Source organism: Lolium rigidum, chromosome 4 (assembly GCF_022539505.1).
Source record: "Lolium rigidum isolate FL_2022 chromosome 4, APGP_CSIRO_Lrig_0.1, whole genome shotgun sequence".
Lineage (NCBI taxonomy): Eukaryota > Viridiplantae > Streptophyta > Magnoliopsida > Poales > Poaceae > Lolium > Lolium rigidum.
Genome location: NC_061511.1, coordinates 81,804,177 through 81,821,719, shown reverse-complemented (window position 1 = coordinate 81,821,719; position 17,543 = coordinate 81,804,177). Strand labels below are relative to the sequence as shown.

The 17,543-nt window shown below is 42.1% G+C and overlaps 1 protein-coding gene across 1 annotated transcript; it reads right to left on the bottom strand.

The window, feature by feature from the left end:
- Window positions 1-11,100: 11,100 nt before the first annotated feature.
- Window positions 11,101-17,126, bottom strand: LOC124708455 (probable beta-1,3-galactosyltransferase 12). The gene is made up of 7 exons (XM_047240134.1): window positions 16,685-17,126; window positions 14,938-15,087; window positions 14,768-14,850; window positions 14,578-14,677; window positions 14,325-14,438; window positions 11,981-12,123; window positions 11,101-11,683 (listed from the first exon to the last, which is right to left on the bottom strand). The coding sequence occupies exons 1-7, from the start codon at window positions 17,122-17,124 to the stop codon at window positions 11,586-11,588; spliced, it is 1,128 nt and encodes a 375-aa protein (XP_047096090.1). The 5' UTR covers window positions 17,125-17,126; the 3' UTR covers window positions 11,101-11,585.
- Window positions 17,127-17,543: the final 417 nt, after the last annotated feature.

Here is a 17,543-nt window from a genome sequence, read left to right as displayed (position 1 = left end):
AATACAAATCAGCGGGAGAACTCTGATTTTTTTCTTTTTATTTTGTTTAAGGTTTGTGTCCTGCTCAAAAAGACGTGTTGGTGACGAATTATTCAAGATGGAATAAAGTCCTCTCGTACTCATCTCGGTGATGCGTCTAACATTGTCAGAAGGTATGTGGAGGTTTATCTCCGGCATCTCGCTGGATTTGGTATGTGTTCCTTCTGATCTACGCTTTTCTTCAACGATAATAATTGATGCTCTTATGCGTTGGTCATTTGGGGTCGTAGAACGATGACTTTTCGTCTGTCTAGTGCGCAAAGTTCTATAACGACAATCTTTGCCCTGGTTCACCGATGAAGGGGCGAGGATGGCGACGTGGCTTTGACTCGCTCGAGTGTCTTATTCATCGCTAGAGGGTCTAAGAGCATCTCTAGTAGTGCCCGTAAAAGTGGCAAAACTGAAGAATAATCGCCAGTTTACGGGTTCAGTTTGGAAAATGGCGCCGATCAGTAATTGTGAACACGTCCGGCCCGAAAATCAAATTTCGGGCCGTGACTGAAAACCCAACTCGGCCCGTAGTTGTAGGGGTTGAAACGCGAACCCTACTTCCTCCATTCTTTGCGCGCGATGGATATTTCAGCTCCTCCCATTCGCACGCAACCACCGCCACCGCCTCCGTTTTTCGTGCCCCACCGTCTCCTCCAACGTTGCCGGATCTAGGAGAGATGAGCCTCAGTTCGACCCGTCGGCCGGCGGCGGCACCTCGTAGCTTCGGCCACCATCTCCCGTGGTGCCCGTCCCTCTCGGGCGAGCGGAGCGCTGCCGACCCCCGCCGAGGTTGTGAAGTTGGTCACGTCGACGAGCGTGAAGAAGCAGAGGCGCTCCGGTACGCACCTAGTCCCGCAATCAGGTGTCGCGGGCAGCGCTGCTCTCACTCGGGAGCCAAACCGAACAAATCCCGCGCGAAAGCTCCATCGCCGGGGCCGAGCGGGAAGAGGGCGAAGAGCAACCTCCGTGGCACCATTGTCCCGCCACCGCCAGCAGCCATCCCGCCGCACACAGGTGATGCTCCCGCCATAGCCGCCGCCACCAGCCATCCCACCCCCGACGTGCTCGACGTTGGTTCCAGCAAGCAAAAGTTGAGCCCGATTTCATCGATTCGGTTGAATTTGGGCGCCTAAATTGAGCCCTATTTTGTAGAAACGGCAAGTACATGAACCTCCTACAGGAGGTTGACATTGCCCTTCCTCCACTCCCTTCGTTCAACGGCGAGGCCGAAGAGGGGGGCAAGGACGACGGTGAAGACTATGAAGGGGATGAAGAGGATGAAGATGAAGGGAATGAAGGGGACGAAGAGGTTGTAGAGATCGAGGCTAATGGAAAAATGAAGAAGAAAAGAAGGGCAAACAACTACACGGGGATAGAAGATGCACCGTTGTGCCGAGCTTGGGCTGCCGTTGGGATGGATGTTGTCTCCAGCACTGATCAAACCGGAGAGCGGTAATGGCAACGCATCGAAAACAAGTTTCATAAACTCATGCCTCGAGTTCGCCATCTAGTCTATCACACCTACCGCTCCCTACGAGGTCGGTGAGACTCGATCAAACCGGCATGTAGTCGTTGGTCAGCGGCCATGGATCAAGTGATGGCGAATCCTCCTAGTGGCGCAACTATTGATCAATATGTGAGTGCATTGTTTGATCAACTATAGTTTGTTTACCATAACTAGCCTCCATTCATGTTTGTTTCGTAAATGTAGGACCACATTGCGGAGTTGCAGCAACTTTTTTACGGTGAACTATGCATGATTTGATGTAAAATTATGAATTATGCATCGATTGTTTGCACTTGCTATTTTATTATATGTCTTATTACATGTCGATTCTGTGATAAAATGCTGCTATACGGGTTCGAATGCTGCTGTCGCGGAACAGAGCCTGCAAACCGAACCTGTTTCGGTTTACGGGCTCTGTTCTGCGCCAGCCCTCTTCCGAATCGTAAACCCATTTTCGGGAGACTAAACTCCATGTTTTCGGTTCGTACTTTTACGGTCACTACTAGAGATGCTCTAAAGACCTTTTTATAATTTTTAGGTTTTTTAGTACTGTTTTTTCCGATAAAAGCATGTTTTCTTACTAAAAGATTTAAGCATTACACCCGGTCTCTGCATAGCTAAGATGTACGCACCCATTTTAGATAGGAACGAACAAATCAAAGTTGGTACAAAACGAGTGCCAAAAGTCTCAAAGGTCGGCCAAACAGGAGGAGCTGCAATCCTATGATATGCAGCCACCCATATCAGATAATAAAATCATTCGTCGTATCCTCCAACCATGTAGACACCTCTGTAAAGAGGTTGCGATCTTCTATGCGCTGAAGCGATGACCATGAAGCCAACAAAGCCATACACCGGTAGATTACATGCATAAGAGAATAACTTTTATTATTAAAAACCATGTCATTCTTGCATAGACAACGCTACCATATCACGGCAATCTCTTCCATTCTGATAAGTTACTTGCCAAAAATATTTAGCCAATTGCCAAAAATATTTGCAATACTAGACGGTGGGTATAAGGTAGAACTTATACGAATGATTGAACATATAGACCTAGCGAACTGACACTAGAAGAATAGGTGTTTTATTATCTCCTCGTCGTGACAAAAAACACATTCCGCGCATTAAGGAAAGTTGCCTTTTGGAAGGTTATATTTAGTAAGAATAACACCACGGCAAAGATACCATACAAAAAACCTTTGTTTTCAATGTTATCTTCATCTTCCAAATAGACTTATTATTAACTACCGGCTAAATGGTTTCGATTAACCCTTTATACATGGACCCTACCGATAAACCACCATTCTTGGTAAGTCCCTGATACGTTGCAAACGTATCTATAATTTTTGATGTTTCATGCTTGTTTTACACTAATTTATATATGTTTTGTTTACACTTCGTGGTACTTTTATGCATTTTACGGAACTAACCTATTGACAAGATGCCACAGTGCCAGTTCCTGTTTTTTGCTATTTTTGTATTTCAGAAAAGTTGTACAGGAAATATTCTCGGAATTTGACGAAACAAAAGCCAAAGATCTTATTTTACCGTAACGAAGACGAAGTCCGGAGGAGAGACGGAGGGGCGCCATAGGGCGGCCACACCACCCCATGGCGCGGCCAAGGGTGGGCCCGCGCCATGGCATGGTGTGGGCCTCCAGGCGGCCAACGACCTCGCCCTTCCGCCTATAAATTCCCTTCGACGCAAAAACCCTAAATCAACCAGCCTCCATCCACGAAAAGTTCCGCCGCCGCCGCGGTTGTCCAAACAAGTTTCGAGGGTCAAAAGTTCCTGCTCCGGCACCCTGCCGGGACGGGGATTGACCCCCGGAGCCATCTCCATCAACTCCACCGTCTCCACTTCTACTTCATGATGGTTCGTGAGTATTTCTCCCCTAGACTACGTGTTCTCGATTGTAGCTAGCTGGTCCTCTCTCTCCCATGTACTTCAATACAATGATCTCATGAGCTGTCTTACATGGTTGAGATACATATAATGTAATCGGTGTTGTGTTTGTTGAGATCTGATAAATTGTGGAATTGTGATCAGATTGTTCATCATATTATCATACTACTGTTATTTAAAATCTTGCATGATCTCCGGTACTTGTAGTTACCCTGATCAAGTAGTTGCATGTATCTCCAAGAGGGAGTATTTATGCTCGATAGTGGGTCCGTGCCTCTAGTTTTTTGGAAGAGTGACAATAACTTCTAAGATTGTAGATGTGATGTTACTACTAGGGAGAAAACAACAATGTTTTGTCTAAGGATGATTCTATTATTTATTGTACACACATTGCTTAATGCGATAATATGTTGCTTACAACTTAATACTGAAAGAGGTTCGGATGATAACATGAATGTGGATTATTAGTCATAGACGCAGTTGGATTACGGTCTATATATTATGTTGTAATGTTCAATTAAATACTACAGTAAATTTTATCTTATCATAGCATGCATTGTCATGCCCTCATAATTATCAATTGCCCAACTGTAATTTGTTCACCCAACACGTGTTATTTGGAGAGTTACCACTAGTGTAGATAGCTGGGAACCCTGGTCCTTCTGTCATCATCATTTCTCTACAGTCAACTACACAGTGGAATATTTTTCGGTGCGATCTCCTCTGTATTACTGCTACTGCTGCTTTGTTACTATTGCCATAATTCCAACCCAAAAATGAGAGTCTCCAATTTTTCATATAACGTGAGAAATTGCATTTGAACCAACATACTTTCTCCACAAGAAGTTTTGCAAAAAAACCATCTTCAGTTAACAACCTAGCCAGCCATTTCCCAAACAAGGCTTTGCTTTTAACCTCTAGATCATGGACACCAAGTCGACCTTTATCTTTTGGACTACAAATAATACTCCATTTAGTTAACCGATATTTCTTTTTTATCACTATCTCCTTGCCAAAATAATCTAGATCAAAAATAGTTCAATCTATGTAAGACTTCTTTACGCAATTGGAAGAAAGAAATCATATAAAATACCATGTTTGTGAGTACTAAATTTATTAGGACTAATCTTCCATCCAGAGATAGTAATTTTTCTTTACAAATACCAAGATGCTTTTACAGTCTTTCCTCGACGTGTTTCCATTCATCAAGCGTGAGTCTCCGATGATGGATCGGAATGCCCATATAGCTGATTGGAAAGCTTTCCAGCCCACATCCGAAAAGTTCGACATATAGGTTGGCGTCCTCTTGAGCCTCACGGAAACCGAACAACTCACTTTTATCAAAATTTATCTTAAGACCAGACAACGAACACTAATAATATTAATTTCACGTTTGCCATTTTTTCTAAGTCATGTTCCATAAACAGAATTGTGTCATCAGTGTATTGAAGGATAGACGGCCACCATCAACCAAGTGAGGGACCACCCCTTCAATCTAACCATCAACTTTAACGCGTTCAATAGTAATAGCAACCATATCCGCCACAATGTTAAATAACATTGGAGAAATTGTATCACCTTGCCTCAAACTTTTTTTGTCTGAAAGTATCTACCAACGTCATCATTGATCTTAATAGCGACCATATAAGATATATCTACCTTGCATGAAAGCAGTATGAGTAGAACGCACCACGTGATCAACCACATAATTTAGTCTAACAGTAGCTACTTTAGTGAAAAAAATTGAAGCACACATTAAGAAGACATATTGGTCTATATTGTTGAATTCACTCCGCTTAAATTTTGGTAATAAAATAATTTCCTTAAAATTAATGCGGAAAAGCTCAAGTTATCCGGCATGCAAGTCACCGAACAGATCCAACAAATCACCTTTGATAATTTCCCAGAAAGTTTAAAAGAAGTCGGCCGGGAAACCATCAGTTCTAGGCGCCTTATCCAATAGATGCTCCATCTGAAAGACAACCTTCCTTACCTCTTCCTCCAATAAGGAGCAGTAAGGATGGCATTTTCCTCAATCTGATTCCTCCGGGCGCAAAATAAACCTTTACAGTAAGAAGTAATATATGACTTAAGCTACTCATGGCCTTCGACCGTGCCCTCGTACTGAATAAGAGAATGAATGAGTTTCTTCTTATGTCTACCATTGCGACACTATAAAAGTATCTCGTATTCGAATCTTCTTCCAATAGGAACTGTGCTTTAGATCGTTGAAATAATTTGAGTTCCTCATCTCGCAAGAGACCTGCTAACTTTGCATTGTATTGACTTTTAAGTTCAATTTCTTGCGTCGTTAACAATCTCACTTTAGCGATTGTCTGTAAATCATCAATATTCGATGATAGGCTGAGTTTCTCTTTTTTGAGCATCCTAGTCGTGTGCTGCACCCATCCACCTTGGTATATCTGCATAGAGCGTAATTCGTTATTCCACCTCTGGATAGGGCTCAGTCCGGTGACAGGCTTCTCCCATACTTTCGTGACGATGTCCAAAAACCATTGATATGTAGACATCCCAATTCAAATTTTAATGGACGTCTATGCTGAGGTGTTGGACTTTCAGTGGTCAATAATATGGAAACATGATCCGATAAAGCCTCAATTCGAGCTAGAGCCCGTACGAATACCATAGGCAGTTTATGTTCCCAATCTAAGTTTATAAGTACATGATCTAATTTCTCGTAAGTAGGTGAATTGTCACCGACCATTGAAATCTCTCTTAAATCCAAACTGTTAATTACAACATTGAATAAGAAATACCAATGGTTGTCGAACATGCTCGTACTCTTCTCATGAGGGTATCTCAGCAAATTAAAATCCCCTCCTATAATGATAGTATACGGATTATATTTCGCTAGATTAACCATCTCGTGAAGGAAGAGGATTATAAATAGATTGGTGGACTTTTCTTATACCGCTCAAAATTATAATGTAGATGCATTGTACTATAGGCCAATGATCAAACACGCTGTTTTGGATGCTGTTAATATCCCAAAAGGTTATTTTTTGTAAAATTGGATGAAATACTCTCACTGGCTTCAGTCTTCACTTATGTTTTTCCCTTTTTGCCCAGAACCAAAAATCTCAAACTGTATATAATTTGGATTTATTTGAAATGTCAAGTGCCAGTACGACATGATCTGTTGAGCTGATGCACCCTTTCTGTGGTCATAATTACGTATCTAGCTATAACTAAGCCTGATCAATGATCATCAAATAGATGGTGGCGAGATCATAGTACCACTGACACTGTCGAGCCATTATTTTCCCTGGACCTGTTCTGTTCGTGTGTAGCGTAGTCGTACGTGTACAGCACCCGTGCGTCGTGCGAGCTTCCGCACGGCAGACACGGCCGCACGAAACACCCGCCTCGGTTCCGCCACCAGGTTTTGGTCGACGAAACCGTGCGGCGGTTGAGGCGCTCTCGAAACAGCCGGTCGGCAGTTGTCGCGCACCGACACAGCCCCTGTAGTGTCGTGCCTCCCTCGTGTTAGTTACGTCAACGCGTCTCAGCCTCTAGTTTGGTCGTATGGAGCCCAGTTGCTCCGTGTACAACGTTTTTCCTCTTTTTTTTTAACTGGAACGTTTTTCCATTGGTGCTTGTTATTAGAGCCCAGGGCGTATCTTCAATTCTTCAAAACCAATCAGTACAAGCTTACACAAAATGTTAAACTTATGTTACAGGTTTGGATTATATTAAATTTTAGAGACAAATTGGGCTTTCACATATTTTTTTATTTCTCTTTTGTTTGAAATTGACTCTTCATTACATCATTTGGTACCTCGCGTGCTCCCCATCCGCTGGAGCAGAAATTGTGTTGATTGGTTGCCTGACTGCATTTTACGTTGTGTTCTGCATGGTTCTTAAAGCACCTGAGCCAAGCCTGTTGGGAACGGCCGAATCAGCCTTTTCTACTGAGTCACCCCAACTTGCGATCATGCATGTCCACCGATGCAAAAAGGGAAGATTCCTCTAAATGAGCTCGGCCGGCCATGGAGATGAAAGGAGCACGGGTGCGCCGCAGTGAAAAGGGAAAGAGGGGGAGGATTCTGTCACCTCCCACCGAAACCCTTTCCCTACTTCTACCCTCCACTCTCGCCTCCCAATTCAAAACCCTTCATCCCCACCCCCTTGAGCTCCATTGCTGGGTCCAGAGCAGGTAAGAGACACACTCATCTCCGGTTGGCGGTGCCAACGACGACGATAATCCTACTTCATTGGTTTCTTCTCCACCTCCACCAATGATTACAAGAAACGACACCTCCAACTTGGTATGGTATCGTAGATCTTGGTAGGCAATGTAGATCTAGCTAGGTGTTGAATGTGTATTGCTTGTTCATCTGTGATCTTGGTATGGTAGGGTCGAAATCTAGCATTGGTACGGTTCATATGTGCTTCTAGTATGAAGGTTGATGAAATCTACCGGTGCTTGTTTTGTTTACATTTATCTTGTAGTTGTAACATGGGTATCTTATGTGGATGCATCTCATTTGTGCTAGATATATTATGTAAGGTTAGATTTGCATGTTGTTACATTGATCTTTTGTGCACGGTAAATGTAGGACTATATGTATTACAATTTTAGCCAAGCCATGGTCTGCTTGGCGACTCGCAAATCCTCTCATACGTGGACAATTCACAACACATATCTAAGACCTAGGTGATGCCATCATTCGTGTTGGTTTCACCCTTGGGCGAGGGCCATGTGTCTAGCTGATGACTGCAAGTATATTGTAACTAGTTTCAAAAGTAAGAGTATAGAACCACTGAGAGGTATTTGATTAAGGTTTGTATGCCCCTCGTCACTATCTATCAAAGGATACTTGTAAGCTACCATTGATCTCTAGCATGGTGAAGAAGTTTGCTGCAGAGGTTGTGGCAACGATTGCCAGGACAAGAAGGTTGAGAAGGCTAAGAATCGCAATGAGGTTGAGAATGCTCATAAGGCTTCACTGAAACAGTCCATGAAATGACTCCCCTTCACATCGAGCTTCGTCCTTGAGATGATGTGCGAGACAAAAACCGGCATGAAAACTGACAAGGGCTTCAAGAAAGTCCATATGACTGCCGTTGTGCAGGCTCTCTTGGAGCACTGTGGAGCGGACGCTGGCTCTACCCAGACAACAACCCAAGAAATGGAGTGTGAGGCTCAGTGGTGTGAGGACACCAAGTCCATCATCTTGGATAACGAGCACTACCATTGGCATGTCATGGTTAGATCGTCTTCCACCTTTGTTGCAACTCATCATCGATCACTATCATGCACAACTGCATTCCCTTGTTAGGATCACCCCAAGGACACGAAGTTCCTAACCTCTACAAGGCAATCATGGAACATTGTTGGCTTCACTGAGGAGTCACTCATGGCGACCCCAGGGGCACCAACTTTGTATGCATGGTACCGCCACACAAGATCCTCTGGCTTAGGACCTTCATGGCCAAGTACGACTACGTACACTTTGTAGACATGTGTGTTCCTTGGGGCATGGGGTGTGATGCATGCATGCATGGTGGTGATGGTGATGACATGATGATGTACATTTTGGTTGTATCTAGGGCTTAAAAACTATTGATGGCATGTATATTTATGATGAGGTGATATATACTAACCCATCATTTGATATGGTGACCTTGCAGTGTTAGGATGTCAACCACTTTTGTTGTGGTGGTAGGTTGACACCATAGTTGTAGGATGAACTTGTGATCCTATTTTGGCAATGATTGTGCATGCTCCTCTTAGTGTATGATATAGTGTGAACTTGTGGTGTTTTGTTATGATTTCGTTGATGCTTGTGATGGTGTACCTTAATTGTTCCTTTTATGCCATGTTAGTGATATGTGGTGTATAGAGGGAGGCATCTAGGAGTCCAGAATAATGAAGGATCTGCCAAGATCAAGTCAATGGTTTCTTCAACAACAACAACAATTATAGAGAGTATGAAACTTTAAAGGAGGCGGAGGAGGAGTGCCAAAATTTCTTGTTTGGTGAGATGGATGGTTAGGCGATGTCTTTTGAAGCTATGGTTGTAGACGAAGGAGCACATCATCGAGGCATAGAGAGTAGGATAGAAAATTTCATCATCGCCGACTTGATTGTGGTGATCATGAAGATCTTTTTCTTCCGATTTCTCTATATGGTTGGATGTAATCGGCACCAGCCGAGCCAAAAAGGATTGTGTGCGGTCTTACAAAACAAAGGTGGTAGTTTTCCACCCTATGGAGAAAATGGAATGGTAAACAACCAAACAAAGTGGAGAACATGATCCAAATCACGTTTCGACGAGGCGTGGCGCCAAGAACCTATCACCGAAAGCATAAAATTACACGCCATTGTTTCATACTCTATCCAGTTTACAGAAGCCTGATGTTTTGGGCATACTTTTGGTCAAGATTTTAAAATAGTTGACCAGTAATGTCTTTAAAATATATCAATTGGATATATGAAATCATTTGTGACAATGTTATTAGAACTAAAATGTCCCAATTTTCTTTTGGAGGGAGTAGTATATTTATTATATTTGTACATTCATACTGTTCAACACATATTTTTTTGGTACCACGTTGTTTTCAGACATGGTGTTCTGGCTCATAGGTCCAAATGCTCCAATTATGAAAAATGCATTCTAAATGTATTTCAAAATCTTCAAAAGTTGTGAAAAAAGATCCTAGATGTTTAGACATGCTATGTTCGCACACAAAATTTTGTAAGAAAGATATTTTTGTGTGTAAAAAGACAAAAACAAATCTCGCGTGAATCTATTTTGGAGCACCGAAGATTATCTTTTTTAGGCAAGTCACAAAAAATGACATTTTGCCGCGAGACTTTATGGGGGGATATAGAATGTCCATATATATACCTAGAATTTTTATTTATATTTTTTGACATTTCAAAATATGTTTTTTAAGCAGCGAGTGCATCTACATATATGTGCCAAAATATATTTCCGGTGGTTTCCCTTGTTTAAGTAGTAAGTTTTAAACTTCAGAAGCAACGTCTTAATTTAGGTTATACTAGTAGAAAACAAAGGCGGAGGTGAAATCCACGAGCCTGGTGTTTCCCAGTTCAATGCGCAATTGATAGCGATGCCGTGGCGGTCGGCGGGCGACACCGCCGCGTCGGTGCTGTTGATTGTCAGCGCACGCGCGTCGCGCGGTGCCGGAGGCATCATAGGACACGGCTTTGGACCGTTGTTTGTCCCAAGTCCTGAAGTCCAAACGAGAAGCCTCTTCATCATTTCAGTTTCAGGGTGGGCTCACCTGCACCAGCAACTCTGGTGATTCACACGTATTGAATGTTCGATGTATATTGGCTTCAGCCTCAACAAAAACCAAACACGCGTACCACCACTGTCGTTCGAAATGGAAAGGGCATCATGACAATCAAGAGCAGCAAGGAGAGCAGAAATACTACCTCTGTCCATTTTTAGATGTCAAAAATTTGTCTAAATTCGACTCCATCCGGCTCGAAATGCTGCCAGGTACTCCCTCCGATCGGGAAAGATTGACGCGGAAAAGGGCAGTACTTAGCATACAAGTAGCTGTAGTCCCACGTCGATTAAATCGGATAGGAGGTAGTACCTTGGTTCCTAAGAAACGAGCATAACTGAAATCGCCACAAAATGGGGATACGAAGATACATCACAACCTGAATCAGATGGTTCCAACTAACCTTGAATCCTTGATTGTGCTGTCAGGTACCCAAGCAATAGTACATAACAAAAGACCACAGTAATGTATTTACATCGGTTGACATCAACTACAGATGTATCCACAGGTAATGACTCACGATTGCCATATACATCGACGTGAATGAACAAATCATCCATCTATCATCTGACAGTATATCAATATATCTGAACCTAATATGAACGTCGCTTGCTTGCACTGATCAGTAGTAGTGGGTGTATACACTCGGAATGCAGAATGGCACTGTTCTTGTGGCGGTATCTTCAGCAGGCATCCTCCAGCAGCCACAGGCAACAACAATACTGTCATCCGAACAAGGTCGGTGATAGATACAACAGTATAACAGCAGGGGATGATGAATCTAATTTCCCAACGAGAGAAATCGGCATCCACACAATAGCCCGTTCATGGGCCAAAAATGTACCAGTTCACTAGTCTACTCTTCCTCCTCCACATCAGGTGGTAATGTAGGGCTTTTTGAACACAAAGTTGTATTGTGCAGCCCCTTTATTTTCTCAATGGGGTTACAGGGACCTGTAAATAATAAGGGCAACTTTGAACATGTGTTGGATTTCCATGCATGGGCTCAAGCCACGGAAAAGGCATGTCATATGGTCAGTCAAAGACTATTTGTATTGCATAGTTAGAGCATGATTTATAGTGATGGGCTTGACATATGAAAAACATTATGCCATAACACTACTGTAAAAGAACAGCTGATGCATCTAGATATAACTATACATACTGATGAGGGATAAAGATGTAATTGGCAAAAATATGGCTGTTCTCTCCTTCAAATAATATTTTGAGATGAGTGTACCAGGTGCATACCTGAACATGGCTTGCTGTCCCATACAGCAATGGAGGTGGGAGTACATGCAGAATCACACATTGCACGGTTGTCTTCATGATTTACATTCATGGCGAGCATCCATGAGCCAATGGTAACATCCTCATAATCGAACATCCTTAAACTGGGAAATGCAGAAAGAAAAAATAGCGACTATGTGAACATGCAAAACATAAACATACCAAAAGACACCAGAAGAAAATAATTAAGGGATACTAGAGGCAGGTGCCCTCCACAGAGAGACCGTCCCTTCCCTGCATGACGCGTGTCATGCGGAGGGCACCCCCTGGGCTTTTGGTTTCATTAGTTTTGTGTGCACATTTTAGGTCTTTGCTTGAAGGCAACATTCGGCTACCCTTGTGCCAAGTCTCGATATCTATTTAGCATTCCTGTTTGTACTCTATATTCACATGAATGTTTAGTTTATATAAGTTCATATCCAGGTAAAAGAGGAAGGCATGTAGGAACTTTCCATTTGAGGTGTGCATATTTTCAAAATTCAACAATTCTTTACACGTGAATATTTGTTACAATGTTTGGAGTTATAGTACGAATATGTTATCTTAGTTCTGATAGCAGGATGGTCTGTTGGAGACTTGGAGTGTAGGGCCAGCGGTCCTTGTGACAAGCAGGAGTTGATTTGTTTACTTCTCCAACATGGAGTTATTTCCACCCTTATGTCTATGCCTTTGTCTAGCAGCACGCCAGCAGTCCAGCACCTGCCTGGGATGGTGACTCATTGAAAAATGGCCTCCTTCCAACTCTCCTACAAAAGTGTTTCTTCACCTCTGTGCTCGATTTGGTTTTTCCCTGCAAGATTTTGCGCCTTCGATCTGTCTCTTATGTTCAATGATCATCCTTTCAGATTCGCAGTATGTCCATGACACAACTAACTTGTGTAATAAGAAGTGAGCCTAGCTCACTTGGTTAGGGAAGTGGATGTACAACCCAGCCATCCAGGTTCAAGTCCCCAGGGACGCGAATTTGGGTTCTTATTGTTTAAAAATAAAATCACTGTGGGGGCTTCCCCTATCGTATTCCTTTCAAAAAACAAAAAAAAACTAACTTGTGTAGGCCTTAAGCCTTGAATGCTTCACTGGAACTCAAAATCACGACTTAGTTGATTGTAAGCACTTAGCAGTACTTAATATTGTAATGATTCTAATTATCATTGACATAAAAATATTAGTAGAGGATCAATACCATGCCTATGTCCATCATAGAGTAAAAATTTAGAGCTATACTAGCATAAGCTTGATTGGCCCATAATGTACAAAGCTAGACAATAAGATTAATAAACTACTTACCACTGAGCATTGATAATAATTAGTACATCAACAAAATCCGATTAGTGTGTGTAAAGGCTACCATTGATAAATAACGTTGTTCCGTTATACTAGATCTACATGTCTTCTCATTGTGAAGTACCAAGGTGGGGGCATATACTATGTACAATCTACTAACAGAAGTCACTAATTTTCTACAGAGACTATACCAATGGATATGTGCATGTTCCAATTCTTTTATGACAAACCCATGTGCCCCATATCTTTACATACACATATAGCTATAAAATACCTTTGAGAACTAATTAACACCAAATATTTATATTATTTATCCACAAAAGTCTATCAGATTTGTCATGAAATGGTTTAACAAATACAATTTATTACTAAAATATAAATACAAAAAAGCAATTAAAGCTGAATCTTCAAGACTATCAATATCTAAAGCGTCATGTACTTTGGAACAGAGGGGCTAGGTTGGTTGTGTTTGCACGTTCTTCCACCTTCCACCTTAGCAGTATATGTGCATGTGACTTAGTAAATCTTCTGTGCAGAATGGGGTTATTTGGGCTTATATGTATGCATACCATTTATGATATCCTTATCTACAGCTTTCTGATCAGGTCAAAATTGGTACTCAATTTTAAAAATTAGGAACAATTATTTGAACATAATGAATAAGCCAACAAAGCTATAACCGGTTGTTTTTGTGCATGATAGATTTCATAGGGTTGATGTAACATGTTTGGCTGAGTGCATATTTCGAGTTCCATTGCAAAGTTTAGGCAACATAATCACGAGAAATTCACATTTTTTATATTTTAGTATTGTGGTACAGTTTACTTTAGATCTACTGCACCACGTCGGGACTCGGCTAGAAACATAACTAACTCACCACTAAAGATATTAAACGATGTTTCTTGCAGGTATGCAGCATTTGCATGTGCATTTATCTTAATATCTTTGTTGATGAAGGCAAACTATATTCTCCTAGAGCTTTCACTGTATGGAAAGAAAAAAAGAAAGATACATGACTAACCTATCATTCTTTGCAGTAGCTAGAGCTCCCACCACTTGCGAAGAAAGAGCGTACAGTGCGCCAGATGCGTGAGAGAAGTACTCATTACCTAATAATCCCCATGAACTTTCATACCTATCATGAAATAATAACATGATCACTGAACAAGATAGAGGTACAACTTGTACATGGAAAATCCAGTAACTTCAAAAGAAAAAGTATGTCATATATGTAAATATAAATTAAGTTAGAACCAATTTATGTTTCAACTAACCATTTCATATTTGGATCATTGACAACTGGTCCCTTCTTCATGCAACCAACGTAAGTCCGGTGATGAGGCCTATCCTTTGCCAGGAGAGCAGCAAGTCTATCTGTCACAGAAATGTGACAAGAATAATATACAACAGATCTAACTATTTTCTAGGCAACAGTTTTGGTACATTTGTAAACACAACCTATACCTGGGCGCAGATAGATCGTGTCATCAGCCTTGACATAGAATTCTGCATCGAACATCTCATAAGCTGCTTTGAAATATGCTAACCTATTGCATGGCCAACAAAAGGGGTAAACAAGATTAGTCAGATGCAAGTTTACAGGTAGAAATACAAGGGTACAGAGAACAGCTTACATCTTCTGTGGGGGCTTCGTACCCTCTTCAGCATCAATAAACAAAAAGTCATGATACAGATCTACCTCTTTCTGAAGATCTGCCATTTTTTCTTTGTCCTTTGTCCTTCCAATGACAAACCTAAATGATAAACCGAATCCATGCTCCAAACTGCAGAATCGATGGGAGGGCCAGTGAGCATAAAAATGAGTAATGAATTATTTACTACTGAAGTGTTGAAAATAGGGGAAAATACGCCCTCAGAAAACGTTAAGCTGATTAAATTAGAGATGGCCCTTTTTCAGCTCTCGCTAATAGTTAGCGTGCTTAACGTAAAGTAGCTAACCATTTTACATAAGGAGATCAGATCTGATAAGCTATAAATTAAATAGCAAAAGTGATGTTATGAAAGAAGCATACTGAGCCCTGCTCACAACAGATTATAGTTAATATTCAGTTATATCTCATGTCCAACTATAGTTTACATCCCTTTCTGGTAATGCATGCCAATGCGAGTTGCATGAGAAAGAAAGAAATAGTCAAAATGAAGGCACTTTCTAAAATCTGAAAGTTGTCATGAAGTCGATAAAACCACAAATATATCCATAAGGCATCTGAAAAAATAAGATAGCAAAGAATGTGAGCAGATCTTGAAAAAATAAATCCATTTAGCCTCTGTTCCTGCTATTATTCTAAAGCAATGAATGAAGTTTGTTAACTTGTGTCCTCTACAAATGGAGTATACTGCTTGGTCAAAGAACAATCAATTGCATTTGTTTTAACTTGGTCAGAGGAAAACACTTTGAACGAACCAGGTCACACTGCCCTCTGAATACTGCGATATGAGCACTTGTACAATCTAGAGTAAGCGGGGCAGTTAGTGGAAAACTGAGCTAATGATGAATAGTAGTGGCATTGTATTTTACATTTTGGAGAGCCTGCTATATTATCGGTGCACCTGTATTTTCTCTTTGGACAGCGCATCATGAGTGGCATTGCGCGTTAGTGACTACCTTTTACTTTAATCGTTGAGCTTTTGAGACTTGGTGTACAAACGTTATCAATTTCAGGGAAGTATTAGTATGCAGCAGTTTGTAATGTGTGCCACATTTCACCCTTATTTTGAGATATGATTAGGTCTGAGGCATAAATACAGTGTTCCAACCATAGCTTACAAACATACTCTGTTGCATAATCTAGAATATGGAATTGCAAATTGGTATTGTATTGGAGTTTCCACATCTCCTCATTTGGTCACATACTCACAAGTAATGTAGGTCAGGTTAGTAACCACTGACAGGAAAAAAAACTACTCTATTTTTATGTGCTATAATCTTGCGATGTTGCTAGTTCTTATAATGTGAGAAAAAACCCACACTTATTAGTGTGTAGTATGCCTAACTGGCATGTCAAAGCAAAACTGCAGAATGAACCATTCCAACCAGACCTACTATTAACAATAAAACTCACAATCACAACAAGCCAGTCACAAAATAAGCTCAAATTACTGGTTATTAAGTACAGCCTAGAGTACTGAATGCATGCACCATTAGTGATTCAAACAGATCTGGCATTACTCGAAGCTTCATTAGAGCAATGCAGGCAGGTAACAGCAACTACAAGCATCGTCTTAATAGATCCCCATGGCGGTATAAGCTACACATGATGCTAGAAGCTCATATGTGAATCATAACAAGAGTAGCAGCAAACTAGAGCAAGCAAGCATCCAGCCAGATCCAAGTCGAATGAATGGAGAATCATATGAAACCTTACGATGCCTTCAGGGTTGGGCGGGAACCAGGTGGCTCGTAACGCAGCGCGGCGGTCGGCAGATCCGAGCTCAGTGTGGACCCCGACGACGGCGAGCACCTTCTCCCTGTCGGCGGCGGAGTAGTTCCGGGAGGAGGCGAGGAAGGAGCGTACGGAGTCCTCCACGCGGCCGCAGCGGAAGGCTACGGAGGCGGGGGGCGGCTGGAGCGGCGCAGGGCGGAGACTAACGGACACGGCGAAGGAGAGGGAGGCGACGGCGAGGAGGAGGCACACGACGGCGAAGAGGAGGATAAGGCGGTGTGGGGAAGCGGGGGAGGCCGGCGAGGGGAAGCTGGAGGGGGCGTACGGGCGGCGCGGCTTGGCCTCGTCGTCGGAGCGGTGGTAGGGGAGGACGTCTTCGTCGTGGTGGTGCCGGTGCTTGGGGTGGTGGAGCGGCATTGGAAGGTTCTAGAAGGGGAGAAAGACAGTTGATTCTGGGAGAGGAGAAGCAGACTTTTTGGGAGGTTGAGTTGGTGTGATCTGATCTGTATTAAGATCAGTGCAGCGTTTGCTTAATACACACTTCACTTCAACAGTTCAACTCTTAAACTTGTACACTGTTGTACTAACAGCAAAATCGACAAGTTTTCAGGTTAAATTTTTTTGAGAAGTTTCTCGCAAAAACAAATTGATATTTTTTTTATAGTCTGACTTTCACCAAAACTAATACTATAAAAAAAAACCCATACAGTTAAAACTTCCAATGAAACTGAAGAAACAAACTAATTTGTACAATCCAGCCGCCTCTCATTAGATGCTATGTGCCAGAATGAGTACGTGCGCTGCAGCTACGTGCTGGTCTTCGACGGCAAGATCGC

Excerpts from the sequence above, each read along its gene's own strand:
- LOC124708455 (XM_047240134.1), bottom strand. The coding sequence starts at position 17,124 with ATGCCGCTCCACCACCCCAAGCACCGGCACCACCACGACGAAGACGTC. Across the intron at positions 14,851-14,937 it reads ACGAAGCCCCCACAGAAGAT|GTTAGCATATTTCAAAGCAG; the intron begins GTAAGCTGTTCT and ends GCCATGCAATAG. Across the intron at positions 14,439-14,577 it reads AATGATCCAAATATGAAATG|GTATGAAAGTTCATGGGGAT; the intron begins GTTAGTTGAAAC and ends ATTTCATGATAG.